The sequence below is a fragment of the Podarcis liolepis genome, assembly GCF_965112155.1.
Source record: "Podarcis liolepis genome assembly, chromosome: 7".
Lineage (NCBI taxonomy): Eukaryota > Metazoa > Chordata > Lepidosauria > Squamata > Lacertidae > Podarcis > Podarcis liolepis.
The window spans coordinates 88,075,854-88,092,269 of record NC_139561.1 but is presented as its reverse complement, the minus strand read 5'-3'; the positions used below and the strand labels follow the sequence as shown (position 1 = coordinate 88,092,269).

Genomic DNA, 16,416 nt, shown 5'->3' with positions numbered 1-16,416 from the left:
GTCCAGCTGTCCTTTGTCAACAACAAATTGTCGCTTTTGTGTGTGTTGAATATATGCTTAATAATAATAATAATAATAATAATAATAATTTATTATTCATACCCCACCCATCTGGCTGGGTTTCCCCAGCCACTCTGGGCGGCTTCCAACAAAACACTAAAATACAATAACCTATTAAACATTAAAAGCTTCCCTAAACAGATGTCTTCTAAATGTCAGGTAGTTATTTTTCTCTTTGACATCTGGTGGGAGGGCGTCATTTGGGGCTTTAAAGGTCAGCACCAACACTTTGTGCTCGGAAATGTACTGGTAATTTATGGACCTAATAGTTATCTCAAGCCATTTGCGCATGTTGCCGTGCTACCAGTCCATGCAGAATGTAGGCACCCTATATATAGAAAGGAGCAAACCCGTGATATTTTAGGGAGCAGGCTATCAGGCGGGGCCCATGACTTACATCACAGGAGCCTACACAACACAAAACACTGTTGCTGTATGTAGGTTTTATTTTATTTGTTTTTTATCTTATATTTTGGAAATGTACATCCAGGAGTTTTTTTTTCCTTTAAATTTTTTGGGGGGACCCGAAGAGAGTGGGGCCCTAAGCTATAGCTTGTTTAGCTTATATGTAAGTCCAGCACTGGCACGGCAGCTGCGACAAAATAAATTCGCTCTTTTGCAGCGTTTGCCAAAGGAATGTGGGTGTGAGCTGCAAACAACAACAATAAAAAGTTGGCAACTGGCAGCCTCTGACCTTAATCTGCCCCCTCCTCTCTTCTGCTGCCAAATTTCCAAGAAAATCAAACCTCAGCATTGAAGGAGCTGGAAAAGTGCTAGAAAAGCACTTATTTACAGAAGTGGCCCAATTTGCCTCACACTTCTGGGGTGTTCTCTCCAAAGGAAGGGTGTTCTTGTTTTTATTTATTTAAAGAAAAATAGAATTAAAAAGAGGAAATTGTTGCAAAGCGTGCATGCCCAGAGGGGTAAGAAAACACAAAAACAGAAATAGAAATTTCCATCACGGGAAAATGAAATAAAAAGAAAGAATACATAAAGGCGGACATGAAACTTGCAACTTCTTATTCCAAAATATATTGTTCTTTCTATCGAGCCTTTAATCCAATGAGCTTCTGATAGCATACAGGGTGGGGATTTTTTTAAAAAGCTGTTTCCATCTTTTAGAGGTGTTACAGAACAAAAAAGGAAGATAAGCGTCCCCTAACAAGAACAGATACAGAGGCTGTTCAAAAGAATTGCATATCCCACCCTAAATATGTGTTACATAAAAGTAACATGGTTCGTCTTGACGTGGGGAAATTACAAGAATTTTCTCTCAAGGAGGGTTGGGATTACAGCGAGGGATGAAAAGGTTTAGCTTCTCCCCACAAATTATTCTTATATAATAATATGAAGAATTAATACAAAGTGTTTAGCACAAGGAAGGCCGGGAGTGGCCTGCTCCTTGGTCAGCCATTTTGCAGAATACAGCCTGCTTGCTTCTCCTCAAGTAACAGGACTAGAGACTTATTTAAATCATTTTTATAAATAAATAAAAAGGAAGCGGAACATTCCAGAAAGGAGATTTGAATCTCCCCTGAGGGAGCCGGCCAGGCTTCTCAACAAAATCTGCTCAGGATGGCTCACATGGGCATTCTTGGGCCAACCTGATGGGAGTTGGACCAAAAAGCTTCATACGAACCGGAGTCCATCAAATTTTGTGTTTCCCCCCTCCCCTTGTTGCAGGAATTTATGTATAGGTTGGGGGGGGGTTGCCCCTCCATCAGATCTCATGCACATGCAGCCCACTACCAAAACCAGCACAATCGCTTTTGTGACTTTTGTGATTTGTCCCCAGAAAACACTTCATCGCAGTTTCTTCCTATCTATTCCAAGGGCCTTTGCTGCACGATACCAAATGTAAGAATTCACTGATAAATGTATCTATGTACTGGCTCACTGGGAAAACTTCAGAAATTCATCTAGACATGTGAGCTCAGCTGCTCAGCAGCCCCTCTGCCTGGGTGATAATTCCTTTTTATATATATATATATAAAATATTTATTAAAGTTTAAACATTACAAAAAAGAAAAGAAAAACAAAAGAGGAAAATAAACAATAAACAGTTACAAAGCCTCAAAAACAAAATCAGATACGGCAGTACAAAGCATCAACAATACAAAAAGGAAAAAAGAAAACAAAAACATTTAAAAAAGAAAAAAACCCAAAAGAGAACAAACAAACATACAAAAAAACCCCGTATTTTCATATCCTTATCTTTCATTAGCTTATTTCCTCGACTTCCTCACACCTCCTTTTTTGTATTCTAGTTCAATTAAATATTCTAGCAAGTCCTTTCCCTCTTTCACAAATTTAGTTCCATAATTTAATTTAACGAAATTTTAGACTTAAATTTACATCTTTACCCAATGTCAATCTATTCATACTTAATTCTTTATAATGTTTCTACTAAAGTCATATAACTTCTTTCCAGCATCTTTCTAACCTTCATGCCTGGGTGATAACCCCTGGCATCCGGATACCTGAGTGCCTGACAGGTAGCCAGTCCAGAAATAACAAACCCAGATGAAGACAAAAGGGTGGGATTAACTTGGCTGGGAAACAGGGAAATGTAAATATCTCTTTTGTTACACTTGATGGGTGTTTGGTGGAGGGCAAGGGGAACCAGGGGGCAGGGTCCAGGATGCTCAGATTACGGCCACCAGACCTCCCCTTTCATGGTGTAACCATGATGTATGAGTGATGTAGTTTTGGGGGGTGTAACATGGGGATTAGAAGCTAATAAAAATTTGGGGGCTCTTTTGTTTGGGGCTTCCATCTTGTTCCACCTGGTGGCAGGTGGAAGTCCCGTCGCCACAGTCTTCAATCAAGGCCAAGCCTACTGGCTGCTGTTTTGCTCTGTTATTCCTGGCTGGTGTCCTTGTTTTTTTGTCCAAGGGAGCCCTCAGATTTCTCCGTTAACACCCTCAATAATTAAAAATATTTGGTTTCTGAGCATATATGCACAGTGAATGAAAGAGCACCCATGCTTCTGCGATGAGTTGGTCAGACTGTGTTTTTTTCACAAGCCAGCTTTATTTTAGAGACTGACTTCCACCCAGTCTCGAACCACATTTAAAGCATCTTCAAAAAACTTAATGTTGGATGTTTTATTGTGTTTTTAATATTCTGTTGGGAGCCGCCTAGAGTGGTGGGGCAACCCAGTCAGATGGATGACATACTATTATTATTATTATTATTATTATTATTATTAGCTCCCGACTTCTCCCACAGAGTCCTGGGAACTGCAGTTTCTAAAGGGTGCTGGGAATTGTGCGGGCGCAGAACTACAGTTCCCAGGATTATTTGTAGAGGAAGAATGTGCTTCAAACATTGCACTGAATGTGCTTTAAATACGGACGTGAGATCTCCAGGCTGATAGTAGATTAGGACTGATGGACACTTTTGGGGACTGATACCGGGAAGGGGGGGTGGAGTTTGGGAATCCAAAGGGTTTATAATTACAATTTATTTGGTTGTTTTTATTTTTTATTATTGCTATGTAAACTGGGAAATTCGTGGAAGGGAATCTTGGTCGACCTTAGAAAAAATGTTTTAAGAATATGAACTGAGGTATAAGCTCGATGATTAAGTTTGGATAAGGTAAAACTGGATTTCTCTTTTTTTAAAATGAACTAAACTAAATGAAAATAAGGTTATCAAAAATAAACTGAAGAAAGGGTTAAGAAACACGGCAAAATTAATAAATGTTAGAATGATGATGGTTTAGAAGCTAAGTGATCTATAGCAGTAATGTCTAAGTTAAAAGAAAAGAATGGTAAAACTAAATGAAATTAAGGGAGAGGACTTGCTGAATGAATATTTTGAAATTGGAATACAGAAAGGGGAGGTAGGAGGAGGTCAGCGAAGTAAGGCATAAGAAAATAAGGAATTGAAATTATACTTGTTCTTTTTTGTCTGTGTTTTGTTTGTTTTTCTTTTGTATATAATTTCTGAAACTTCAATAAATATCTATTAAAAAAAAAAGAATATGCTTTAAATAGCCGGTCTTCAGCTGCGGGGTTGCCATGTAAATAAACAGTAATTATTGTGATGGGTCATTCCCCGCTAGTGGGCCTGATCCACGGTCAGTCGCAGCCGGAGCACAACCTCCATGCAAAATATATGGCAAAAGAATTGTACACAGCTGAAAACACTGGTCGTGTTAACGTAAATTCAACAGTGTAACCTATTTAAAAGGAATGTAAAATGAGGACAGGGGGCGGGACTTGATTCAGATGGATATATAAGAATATGGAGGAATTATGGGTAAATTAAAAGAACATTGGATGGGGAAGGAGGGAAATCGTTGAATGTATGGGTGTAATGAAAGATGTTAATGTGGAAATGTAAAATCTGAAAACTTTTAATAAAAATTAGTGGGGGGGGTGTTTTCTTTTTAAAAAGATTAAGAAATGGGTCCTCAAAGGCATGTTTGGGTTTAAAAATGGGTCTGGAAAAGTTGAATACTGCTTTAAATGCACACAGCAACTCTTCCCCTTAGTTCTGGCACTCCTCAGCGAGAAAAGATTTCAGGGCTCATTCAGTTTGCAATACGGCGGCGCACTGAAAAGTAGCTGGTCGTTTTCCTCGCTCACCTGCTTCCATCTTTACGATTTTGATAGCAGCCAGTTTCCCCGTCTCCTTGTTCCTTGCCTGAGGAGATACAGAAAGGAGAATGTGTTTAAAAGATGAGTAAAGGCCTAAATGTGGCTGGAGACCAGGGTCTCAGCTATACAGTTGCAAACAAAAAGTTTTAAATGTGTTTCAAAGTGTAAAACGCGAACGTGGCACCAGATGGCGAAAGTGAGCTATGCCAAATTTGATGTATTTTTCAAAACTTTTTTAAAAAGCATTTTCACAGTGTTTTTTTATATGAGAGCTCTGATTGGAGAACAGTCTTTACCAAAGGTGTCACAGGTTTTGAAGACGCTCAAATTGAGGGCGAAAGGGAGAAACGCGCTAAGAGGAAGGCACGCTTGGCAAATCCACACTATGATCAGCTTCCGTCCAGAAACCTATGTCCCCACTGTGGAAGGACGTGTGGATCCAGAATTGGTCTCCACAGTCACTTACAGACTCAGAAACTGTGTTTATGGAAGACAATCTTACTCGGATACAAGGGATCGCCAAAGAAGAAGAAAGATTTCCTCATTTTGAAGAATGAAGGATTGGTTTTCTATGGAGTGTGTGCACTTAAAATTCGTGTAACAGCAGCAAACACACAAGCCGGGCTTTTTCCTGTGACTTCTCTTTGGGGGACAGGCAGTTTGCAAAAAGAATGGCACAAAATTATCAGTGACAAGTACAAAACGGCTATTTGAAGGTTTAAAAAACCGATTAAAATCAACAATACGCTGAAACCACATATCAACACGCTACAAACCTGGGTAGGCCTACCTAAACAAAATATTTTTTAGCAGGAGCCGAAAAGGGTGTAATGAAGTCATCTGCCTGATGCCAATATGCAGGGAGTTATTATTTTTTAAATCAGTTTTGAGCCTTCCTAGATATTTTAGTGACCCTGTTGTTATGTACTGAAGTTCTCACCCTGGGCCAGCAGAGGGATGCTGTAGATAGTTATGCAAATGAAGGATCGAAAGTGACGTTCAGTGATTGGATAGTTTTAGAAAGTTGTTACAGTAACGTGGTACTGGAGCTCTATATAAGCAGGCTGACTGAGCCCTTCAGTTCAGTTCTGTTCTGGCCTCTGAATAAACAAGAGCTGTTTGAAGAATCGCTGTGTCGTCTGATATGTTCACCCACAACTTAACACCTATTATCTCCTGTGTTTGTTATAGTGTCTGCTGAATTTTATTGTGGGGTTTTTTATTTCACGCCATTCCGATCTACATCTGAGGAAGATATAAATGGTTTTCTTTAAAAAAAAGAAAGATAAAAATAACGTGTTCAGCCTAGCAGAAGTTGTGAAATTATCAGGACAACAAGCTTGTTACTGGGTATAGCTGCTCACCACACCACTGATTTGTATCATGTAGGGAGGGGAAATGGATGCCAGGAACCTATAGCCTCTCCAACAAGCAAATATAGTAAAAACTCTATTTTGGGGGCAGACCCCAGCAGCGTTGATTACAAGTTCCAGCCGCTTTTATTGCTTCCTGTTCAGTGTGGCTGGAGGGTGAATTGCCCCTTGATTGCCCCCTCAATTAGTCAGCTTCTATTGACATCGATTGACATGCTGTTTTCCTTTCCTTTCATTTCTCTTCTGCTCCCAAAATTTTTGCCACAAATCAGGTTGGGAAAAACACAGGAAGGATGGCCAGGTGGGCATATCTGGAATACAACGGTTCGGCAATGATATCATCCAGATGTGCATCAGTATGCAGGTGACACCCAGCTCTACCTCTCTTTTAAATCAGAACCAGTGAAGGCGGTGAAGGTCCTATGTGAGTGCCTGGAGGCGGTTGGAGGATGGATGGCGTCTAACGGATTGAGGTTGAATCCTGACAAGACAGAAGTACTGTTTTGAGGGGACAGGGGGCGGACGGGTGTGGGGGACTCCCTGGTCCTGAATGGGGTAACTGTGCCCCTGAAGGACCAGGTGCGCAGCCTGGGAGTCATTTTGGACTCACAACTGTCCATGGAGGCACAGGTCAATTCTGTGTCCAGAGCGGCTGTCTACCAGCTCCATCTGGTACGCAGGATGAGACCCTCCCTGCCCGCAGACTGTCTCGCCAGTGGTGCATGCTCTGGTTATCTCCCGCTTGGACTACTGCAATGCACTCTACGTGGGGCTACCTTTGAAGGTGACTCAGAAACTGCAATTAATCCAGAATGCGGCAGTTAGACTAGTGACTGGGAGCGGCTGCTGAGACCATATAATACCGGTCTTGAAAAACCTACATTGGCGTTTCCGAGCACAATTCAAAGTGTTGGTGCTGACCTTTAAAGCCCTAAACAGCCTTGGTCCTGTATACCTGAAGGAGCGTCTCCACCCCCATCATTCAGCCCGGACAGAGATCCAGTGCTGAGGGCCTTCTGGCGGTTCCCTCACTGCAAGAAGTGAGGTTACGGGGAACCAGACAGAGGGCCTTCTTGGTAGTGGCACCCGCCCTGTGGAACGCCCTCCCATCAGATGTCAAGGAAGCTTTTAATGTTTAATAGACTATTGTATTTTAACACTTGATTGGAAGCCGCCCAGAGTGGCTGGGGAAACCCAGCCAGATGGGTGGGGTATAAATAATAAATTATTATTATTATTAAGCAAATAAAGCATAGCAATAACAGACAAAGGAACAACTACAGCAGCCTGCAGGGTATTGGTCGCCAACTCGGGGAGCGAAGCCTGGGTCCTGAGGCACCCACAAAATTCTGACTGTGGGTGCCTGACCGGTTGACCTAATGTAGAGTGTGCATGACGTCACATGGTGTGCCGTCGCACCCTCCAAATGACCCATCGGGCTTTTTGCAGGGCCTGCCGGGACTCGTCGCAGTTGCAGGAGGCTCCAACAGAGCGCAACAAAGGCACGCGCATGGGAAAGATGCATGCATGCCACCTCAAGTGCAATGTAAACGCTGTTATAAACAGGCGGGAGATTCGATTGTGGGTTCCTGTGGCCTCACCTTGCTTGGCTCCTGCATCCCACAGCTCAAAGCGGGAGACTGCTTAGAGAGGAAGGAGAATGCAAGCTGAAATATTTTGGCAGAGGATACAGCTGCAGCGCTCAGCTCCTTTGATAGCATCAAGCAGGATGTGAGCCGTTACGCTAAGTGGGTGGGTGGGCTTGCAACACAGGCTGCCCTTCCTCCAAGAGCCTGGGAGAGAGAAACTGGCAAACTAGAGGAAGGGGTGCTTCCAGGCCTTGAAACCACCAAGGCATGTTGTAGGGAAACTTAAAGCTGTGTACAGTGGTAGCTCGGGTTACAGACTCCGCTAACCCAGAAATAGTACCTCCAGTTAAGAACTTTGCTTCAGGATGAGAACAGAAATTGCATGGTGTGGCACGGCAGCAGCGGAAGGCCCCATTAGCTAAAGTGGTGCTTCAGGTTAAGAACAGTTTCAGGTTAAGAACGGACCTCCGGAACGAATTAAGTTCTTAACCTGAGGTACCACTGTACAAGAATGCTTTGTGCACCTGCATCTAATCTTGCCCCTTTCTAAAATTTATATACAGTGGTACCTCAGGTTACAGATGCTTCAGGTTACAGACGCTTCAGGTTACAGACTCCGCTAACCCAGAAATAGTACCTCGGGTTAAGAACTTTGCTTCAGGATGAGAACAGAAATCGTGCTCCGGCAGCGGTGTGGCAGCAGGAGGCCCCATTAGCTAAAGTGGTGCTTCAGGTTAAGATCATTTTCAGGTTAAGAACAGACCTCTGGAATGAATTAAGTCCTTAACCCGAGGTACCACTGTACACATGTGCCAGATTCACCCATTCCCCTCCTCAAAGAAACTTGGGAACTGCAGTAAGTAACTGTAATAAACACATAAGAATTAGTTGGGTAAGGGTGCTCGGAGCTGTAGCTTGTGAGGGGGTAAACTACAGTTCCTTTTTTGAGGTGGGGTTTAAAGGTCTAGTATGTACATGGCAGCCATTCTTACTCACAAATTAATTAACAACAATATTGTTTGGGACGAAAGTAAGTACAAAGTGATTTCTGTCCATTTCATTCCCCCCCCCCCAGTTTCTAATTTTTCCCCTGATCTTACATTCATCTCATTCTGCATCCGTTTCCAAATTTTAATCAAGAGCCAAATTTTAATCAATTTCAATCATGAAAAATCCATCATATTTTTAGTGCCAATTTCTCCTAATAAACACTTATATGATGTTAGCCACTCTGAGCCCGGCTCAAGCCGGGGAGGGGAGGGTACAAATAATAATATTTATTACTATTACTATTATTTTTATTATTGCCACCAGTTGTGTCCCCCCACCCCCCGCAACACAATGCCTTTTCCTGTGTTGTTTTCACTAATGTCTTCAATTCTTGGCACACTTTCCCCTGGTGCGTGCACATTTTTTGTAAAATGCAAATTTTGAAGAATAGCCGAGTTTCAGTTTGCATATTGTTTCGGGAACTGAACCAGGAAATGTGATCCGAAACCAATTTCTCCCCTATGCCTGTACAATTTGCAGAAGTTGCTGCCATTCCGAGCATTCCCTGGGAACACATCCCAGGAATAACAGCTTTTGTAGATGATACAGAAAAGCTATGGGGTTTGTCCACGTACGAACACACCCCAGTCATTCACTCCCCATTATACCGTATTTTTTGCTCTATAAGACTCACTTTTTCCCTCCTAAAAAGTAAGGGGAAATGTGTGTGCATCTTATGGAGCGACTGCAGGCTGCGCAGCTATCCCAGAAGCCAGAACAGCAAGAGGGATCGCTGCTTTCACTATGCAGCGATCCCTCTTGCTGTTCTGGCTTCTGAGATTCAGAATATTTTTTTTCTTGTTTTTCTCCTCCAAAAACTAGGTGCGTCTTGTGGTCTGGTGCGTCTTATAGAGCGAAAAATATGGTGATTCTTCTCAGACCAGTAGTATCAGAAGGCAGGCAAGCTCCTTTTAAGAAGGAGTGGATGGTGGGGCTTAGATAGGGATTGGGCCCAGGCTACGTGGAATATCGTATCTCCCTATACAAACCTGCCCGCATGCTAAGATCCTGGGCTGAGCACCTTCTTTGCCTCCCATCAACACCAAAAGCGTGGTTCATGGTGACACAAGAGAGAGCCTTTTCTGTGGTGGCTCCCATACTATGAAATTCCCTCCCAAGAGAGTTTAGATTGGCTCCCTCTTTGTTACCCTTTCCCCAACAGGCTGAGGCCTTCATGCTCAGATAGACCTTTGGAAACTAAGGCGCAGATTGTGCTGATCACTGGGTCCCTATCAAGGCAAATTGGATTTTAATTGCTGGTACTAAACGTGTTCTGAAGAATCTCAATTAATGTTTTAACTAGTTTGATTCTATTACTCTGGATTTTATGATGTTGTCTTTAAGTGCGTGCTCTAAGCCTCCTTGAATCCCAACTTGGGACAAATATATGAATGCAGATAATTTAAAAATAACAACAATAATAACCCACTAAAACCAGATGTGCAGGGGAAACCTGTGGCAGGAAGGGGCAGGGAAAGTATGTGTTCCGAAGAGGAAGATGGAAAGGAATTGCTGAAACAATTAACAGAAGTACAATACAAAAAGGGAGGTGTGAGGTGGTCGTGGAAATTAGTGAAAGAAAGATAAGATATTGAAAATGGACTGTGTTTTAAATGGTTTTTGTTGTGTTTTGTTAGTTGTATGTTAGTGTTTTGCAGCTTCTTCTTTTTTTGTATTGTATTGTATTGTATTGTATTGTATTGTATTGTATTATTGTATGTTTTTTCTTTTTTGGTTTTTTGTAGTGTTGTGTTCAATTTGTTGGAAAACTAATAAATATTATTATTTAAAAAAAAAAACTCTGGGGTTGCGACACTCATCTCGCTTTACTGGCCGAGGGAGCCAGCGTCCAGCTTCTGGGTCATGTGGCCAGCATGACTAAGCTGCTTCTGGTGGACCAGAGCAGCGCACAGAAACGCCATTTACCTTCCCGCCGGAGTGGTACCTATTTATCTACTTGCACTTTGACGTGCTTTCGAACTGCTAGGTTGGCAGGAGCAGGGACCGAGCAACAGGAGCTCACCCCGTCGCGGGGATTCAAACCGCCGACCTTCTGATCAGCAAGTCCTAGGCTCTGTGGTTTAACCCACCCGCGTCCTGTCATGGCGGCTTATGGCCCAAGAAATAAATGTACCCATCACGTTTTCCAACCACTGAAAGGAGCCTTCTAAGGCTTAGCCTTGAGCTGGAAATGGGGAGGGAAAGGTGAGGAGGGGAGGTCAGGAACTAGAGTCCCCAAGGGCCAAATCTGGCCTTTTGAGAGGACCAGGTGGTCCTTCATTTGGAGCCTGCCAAATTGCAATGGCCCATTTTACAACATTCAGCTTCACTGAACATCCACGAATTCTAGTGTGACAACAGGAGAGAAAAAACTACAGTGGTACCTTGGGTTACATACTCTTCAGGTTACAGACTCCGTTAACCCAGAAATAGTACCTCAGGTTAAGAACTTTGCTTCAGGATGAGAACGGAAATCGTGCTCTTGATACGTATACTGATATTCAATCTTATAGAGACTACTTTTTCTTGGCTTAAGTTTAAGAGACTGATTTGCTTAGCCTCTACCACATTGAACATTTTACCTGTCCTTTTCTGATTTCACATTGTTAGGGGAGAGGGAGCCTCCATCTCTTACTTAAAGTGGCCATCCCATAAATGTCCCTCGCATTTACCTCTCTTATGTTCCATGGAGAGAATTACCAAGGCAGACAGAAGGACTATTGCCATGCGCTTTCTCTCCCAGTCGAAGTGTAGCCTGTCTCGCAGCTTTAAAAAGCAGGCAGTGCGTTGGGCACAGAGACCAGCATTGTGTGGTGGATGAAGCGCTCAACAGAGCAATGAATTCATGCTCAGCTATGACACACACTAGGACGGCAATGGCGCACATACCGGGAGGAACGCATCAAAGAATTGAGCACAGTTGTCGTTACTTCTAAAGATTCATAGGACTGGAAGTCATAAGATTTACCCACTCTGGAAGAATGGCAGATGAAGATGATGGACTATATGGAACTGGCAGAAATGACTGGCAGAATCCGAGACCAGGGAGAAGAAATGGTGGAAGAAGACTGGAAGAAATTTAAAGACTACCTACAGAAATACTGTAAAATTAATGAATGTTAAAATGATGTTGGACTGAAAATAAGTGGTTTTGGTATCACGGCTAATAAGAATATGTAAATATACATAGTTATTTGGATGAAAATATATAGTTATAATAGGTTAAGATTATAGAGTAAAGATAAATGAAAGAGGGTAAGGATTTGCTGAAAGGACTTTGTAAACGGGAATACAAAAGGGGAGGTGTGAGGAGATCAAGGAAATAAGCAAATGAACTTAAAGATATTGAAAAATGGATTATTTCTTTTTAAGATATTGTTCTTTCTTTTTTCTCTTCTTTTTTATTTTTTCAACTACCGGTTTTTTAGGTCTCTTTTTTGGTAATTTTCTTGTTAGCTGTTGTTCTTTTTTCTTTTTTCTATGTGTAATAGTTGGTTTAATTATTTTTAACTTTAAAAAAAAACTTATGTTTTGTATGTTTTGTGTAAAATCTTAATAAATATTTTATAAAAAAAAAAAATTCATAGGACTGCGCTAAGCTACACCACAATATTGCTGTGAAGATAAAAGGAGGGAGTGATCAAGGTTTCCCCAAGGTCTTTAGGGGAATTGTGGGATGAAAATGTGGCCGACAACACACTTCTCAGCTTTTCCAATATCATGCAGCTATGAGTTCCTCAGGCGAACCCTACTCCATATTTATTTCTTTTGTCCTCAAACCCAGTTCAATTAGTATGCGGCTGTATTGCCGAAGATGGTTTTCCTATTTTAAACAGCTCCAGTGATTGGCAACGCTGGATGTTTCAAAGAGTGGCAGAGAGAGAGATTACAAAATATACCTGGCAGGGGAAGAAACCAAGAATAAAATAGAGCATTTTAATTGATGCAAAAGGAAGAGGTGGGTTTTCCCTGCCAGAGCTAAGATTATATTATCAGGAATCCTGTTTTTGCTGGTCAATTAGTGTGAAGAAGAAGAAGAGGAGGAGGAGGAGGAGTTTGGATTTGATATCCCGCTTTATCACTACCCTAAGGAGTCTCAAAGCGGCTAACATTCTCCTTTCCCTTCCTTCCCCACAACAAACACTCAGTGAGGTGAGTGGGGCTGAGAGACTTCAAAGAAGTGTGCAGCTGTGGAAGTCGTAGCCCCAAATGTGTGGTGCCCTCAGCCATTCAGTCTCTCCAGGAAGGAGCAGCGCTTTGGTTGCTTACCTTATAGACTTCTCCATAGGTCCCTCCGCCAACTCTCAGAAGAAGTTCAAAGTCCTCTTGGGGGTTTCGGGTAGAAATGTCTAGGGCAGCTCTTTCCTGGGCATCCATTGTTCAGTGAATCCCCACCCCACTGCCACCCCAAGGCGGAGGTTTGCAAAGTCTGCGACTCTCTCACTGCGCGTGGGCGTCAGAACAGCAATGTGGTCAGGGCATCTTATAAATTTCTCAGGGTTCTGCTTCCTGATTTGATGCACGATTGGTTTGTGTGAGCTCCACCGTGGCCTTTAAAGCCCTGTGGCGGGTAAGCAGAGATCACATCGGTTCCTCTATCGCATGGGTAGGCAAACTAAGGCCCGGGGGCCAGATCCGGCCCAATCGCCTTCTAAATCCGGTCCAGGAATCAGCATGGTTTTACATGAGTAGAACGTGTGCTTTTATTTAAACTGCATCACTGAGTTATTTGTGGGGCCTAGGAATTCATTCCCCTCCCACCCCCATATAGTCCGGCCCCCCACAAGGTCTGAGGGACAGTGAACCGGCCCCCTGCTGAAAAGAATTGCGGACCCCTGCTCTATCTCCTCCTCTTCACTGTCCCTTTTGCAGGATCGGTTTCCCTCGGGGAAGGGTCTGGGTCTGGCACATCTGTGGGAAACTCCGTTCCAGGGGCCAAAGTGCAGCCCTTGGGACTCTCACTGGTCACATCCTGCACTGGCCTGGCTGCAAATCTTCCTTGAGTGCTTTTGCATGCCCACAATGTGTCTAGAACTCTGATAATGCTTCTTGGTGATGAAGGAGAGAGAAGGCTCTGTGTTTGCAGGAACTGGCCTACTGTACGAAGGGAAAATGTACATTCATTGCTCCGCCCACTTTTGCCCCTGGCCCCACCCACCACTGACATGTGGCCCTCAGATGGCTACCCAGAAAGGAATGTGTCCCCTGGCCAGCATCCTCTTCTCAGTGCATCAGTGGAAAACCCGCAAGCAAGAACCGAAGCACCTGAAGGAGCGTCTCGACCCCCATCGTTCAGCCCGGACACTGAGGTCCAGCGCCAAGGGCCTTCTGGCGGTTCCCTCATTGCGAGAAGTGAGGCTACAGGGAACCAGACAGAGGGCCTTCTCGGTAGTGGCGCCTGCCCTGTGGAACGCCCTCCCATCAGATGTCAAAGAGATAAATAATTACCTGACATTCAGAAGACATCTTAAGGCAGCCCTGTTCAGGGAAGTTTTTAATATGTAACGCTGTACTGTTTTTAACACTGATTGGGAGCCGCCCAGAGTGGCTGGGGAAACTCAGCCAGATGGGCGGGGTATAAATAATAAATTATTATTATTATTATTATTATTATTATTATTATTATTATTATTACAGCACTCCAGCCACTTGAATTCAAAATCATGCTGCCTCCCACCTTTGAGCCTTAATAATAAAAGTAATAATAACAATAACAATAACAATAATAATAATAATAATAATAATTTATACCCCGCTCACCTGGCTGGGTTTCGCCAGCCACTCTGGGCGGCTCACAACAGAATATTAAAAGCACAATACAGCATTAAACATTAAAAACTTCCCTAAACAGGGCTGCCTTCAGATGTCTTCTAAAAGTCTGGTAGTTGCTTATTTCCTTGACATCTGATGCAAGGGCATTCCACAGGGCGGGCGCCACCACCGAGAAGGCCCTCTGCCTGGTTCCCTGTAACTTTGTTTCTCGCAGTGAGGGAACCGCCAGAAGGCCCTCGGTGCTGGACCTCAGTGTCCGGGTAGAACGATGGGGGTGGAGACGCTCCTTCAGATATACTGGGCCGAGGCCATTTAGGGCTTTAAAGGTTAGCACCAACACTTTGAATTGTGCTCGGAAACGTACTGGGAGCCAATGTAGGTCTTTCAGGACCAGTGTTATACAGTCTCGGTGGCCGCTCCCAGTCACCAGTCTAGCTGCCGCATTCAAAGGCAGCCCCACGCAGAATGCATTGCAGTAGTCCAAGCGGGAGATAAGTAGAGCATGCACCACTCTGGCGAGACAGTCTGTGGGCAGGGAGGGTTTCAGTCTGCGTACCAGATGGAGCTGGTAGACAGCTGCCCTGGACACAGAATTGACCTGCGCCTCCATGGACAGCTCATAGCCATGGAGAGCTGTCCATGAATTTGTCGAATCTTCCTTTTAAACTGTCCAAGTAAGCGGACAAAAGCTTATTGCGGAAGTGAGTTCCATTGTTTAACTATGTGCTTATGATGCTTGCAGGAGTGCAAAGGTCAAAAGAAGCTCCTTCGTCAATGGTATAGTCCGGGGTCACTGGAAGTCGAAGACCCCTTAGTATTTCTGCAGCTGGGTCTGTCTCCAGCATCTTAGAGCCGCCTGACCAGCATGGAAGGGGAGCTTTCTGCCCATTGCATGCTCAGAAAGAAAGCATTCAGGTATACTGAAAACGCAAGGTGCGTCTGTTTCAATAAAAGGGTGTGCAAGTTCTGTTAACTACGATAGAACTTCAAGGAAAGCACAGCTTGAGTCACTGCAAAACAATGCTCTTTGCCCCTGCAAAATACCGTATTTTTCACTCTATAAAATGCACCAGATCACAAGACGCACCTAGTTTTTGGAGGAGGAAAACAAGAAAAAAAATATTATGAATCTCAGAAGCCAGAACAGCAAGAGGGATCGCTGCGCAGTGAAAGCAGCAATCCCTCTTGCTCTTCCGGCTTCTGGGATAGCTGCGCAGCCTGCATTAGCTCCATAAGATGCACACACATTTCCCCTTAGTTTTTAGGAGGGGAAAAGTGAGTCTTATAGAGCAAAAAATACGGTAGGTTCCGGTACTCACCATGAAATTGTTACAGTAAGTGCCACACTTTTTAACAACAAAAAAGGGGGGGGGGAGAACCACTCCAAAAAATGATATTGGAGAACTCTGAATCACTGGCTTATGCACAGAACATAGTAGATCTAGCAGAAAAGCAACAGCTGGAGATTTGCACCGATTGCTGCAATACATCCACAATTACAAAGCATTGTGTAATTGTGCAATTTTAGAAGGGGGCATGGCTGTGACTATCACTTCACTTCTGATTTTGCCACTACGCTCCCTTTCCTTGTTACCACCGGGTCAGACTATATGCCTCGTCTGCCTGACGCCGGCTCTTCAGGGTCTCAGCCAGAGACCTGTTTTTCCCTTCCCCCACTCCTTGAACCTTTCCACTGGAGATAGCGCAAAGGGAACCAGGTGTTAAGGTTCCCTCCCTGAAGAAACCAGAGTTCAGCAAACTGATATATTCTATTGCAGGGATGTCCAATCAGTAGATGTCCGGCTGATCCTGGTAAATCGCGGGATCCTTATCGCATACAAAAAGTTACAGGGGGCGGAGCTAAAAATGGCCCAGCTCCATCCTAAAGGAGATTAGGAGGAGTGACCAGAGTCACACACCACGTAAACCCACTGGCACCGCCATTTGAACTGCATGGATGGCTGT

The 16,416-nt window shown here is 43.6% G+C and overlaps 1 protein-coding gene across 1 annotated transcript in view; it reads right to left on the bottom strand.

Moving 5' to 3' along the window:
- Positions 1-13,324, bottom strand: part of MAP4K1 (mitogen-activated protein kinase kinase kinase kinase 1) — a 68,613-nt gene extending 55,289 nt beyond the window's left edge. Inside the window, exons 1-2 of the mRNA XM_083515821.1 lie at positions 12,949-13,324; positions 4,656-4,713 (exon numbers count right to left, since the gene is read on the bottom strand). Of these exons, the coding sequence (XP_083371947.1) occupies positions 4,656-4,713; positions 12,949-13,056 (166 nt within the window). The 5' untranslated portion in view covers positions 13,057-13,324. The remainder of the gene's footprint in view (positions 1-4,655; positions 4,714-12,948) is intronic.
- Positions 13,325-16,416: the final 3,092 nt, after the last annotated feature.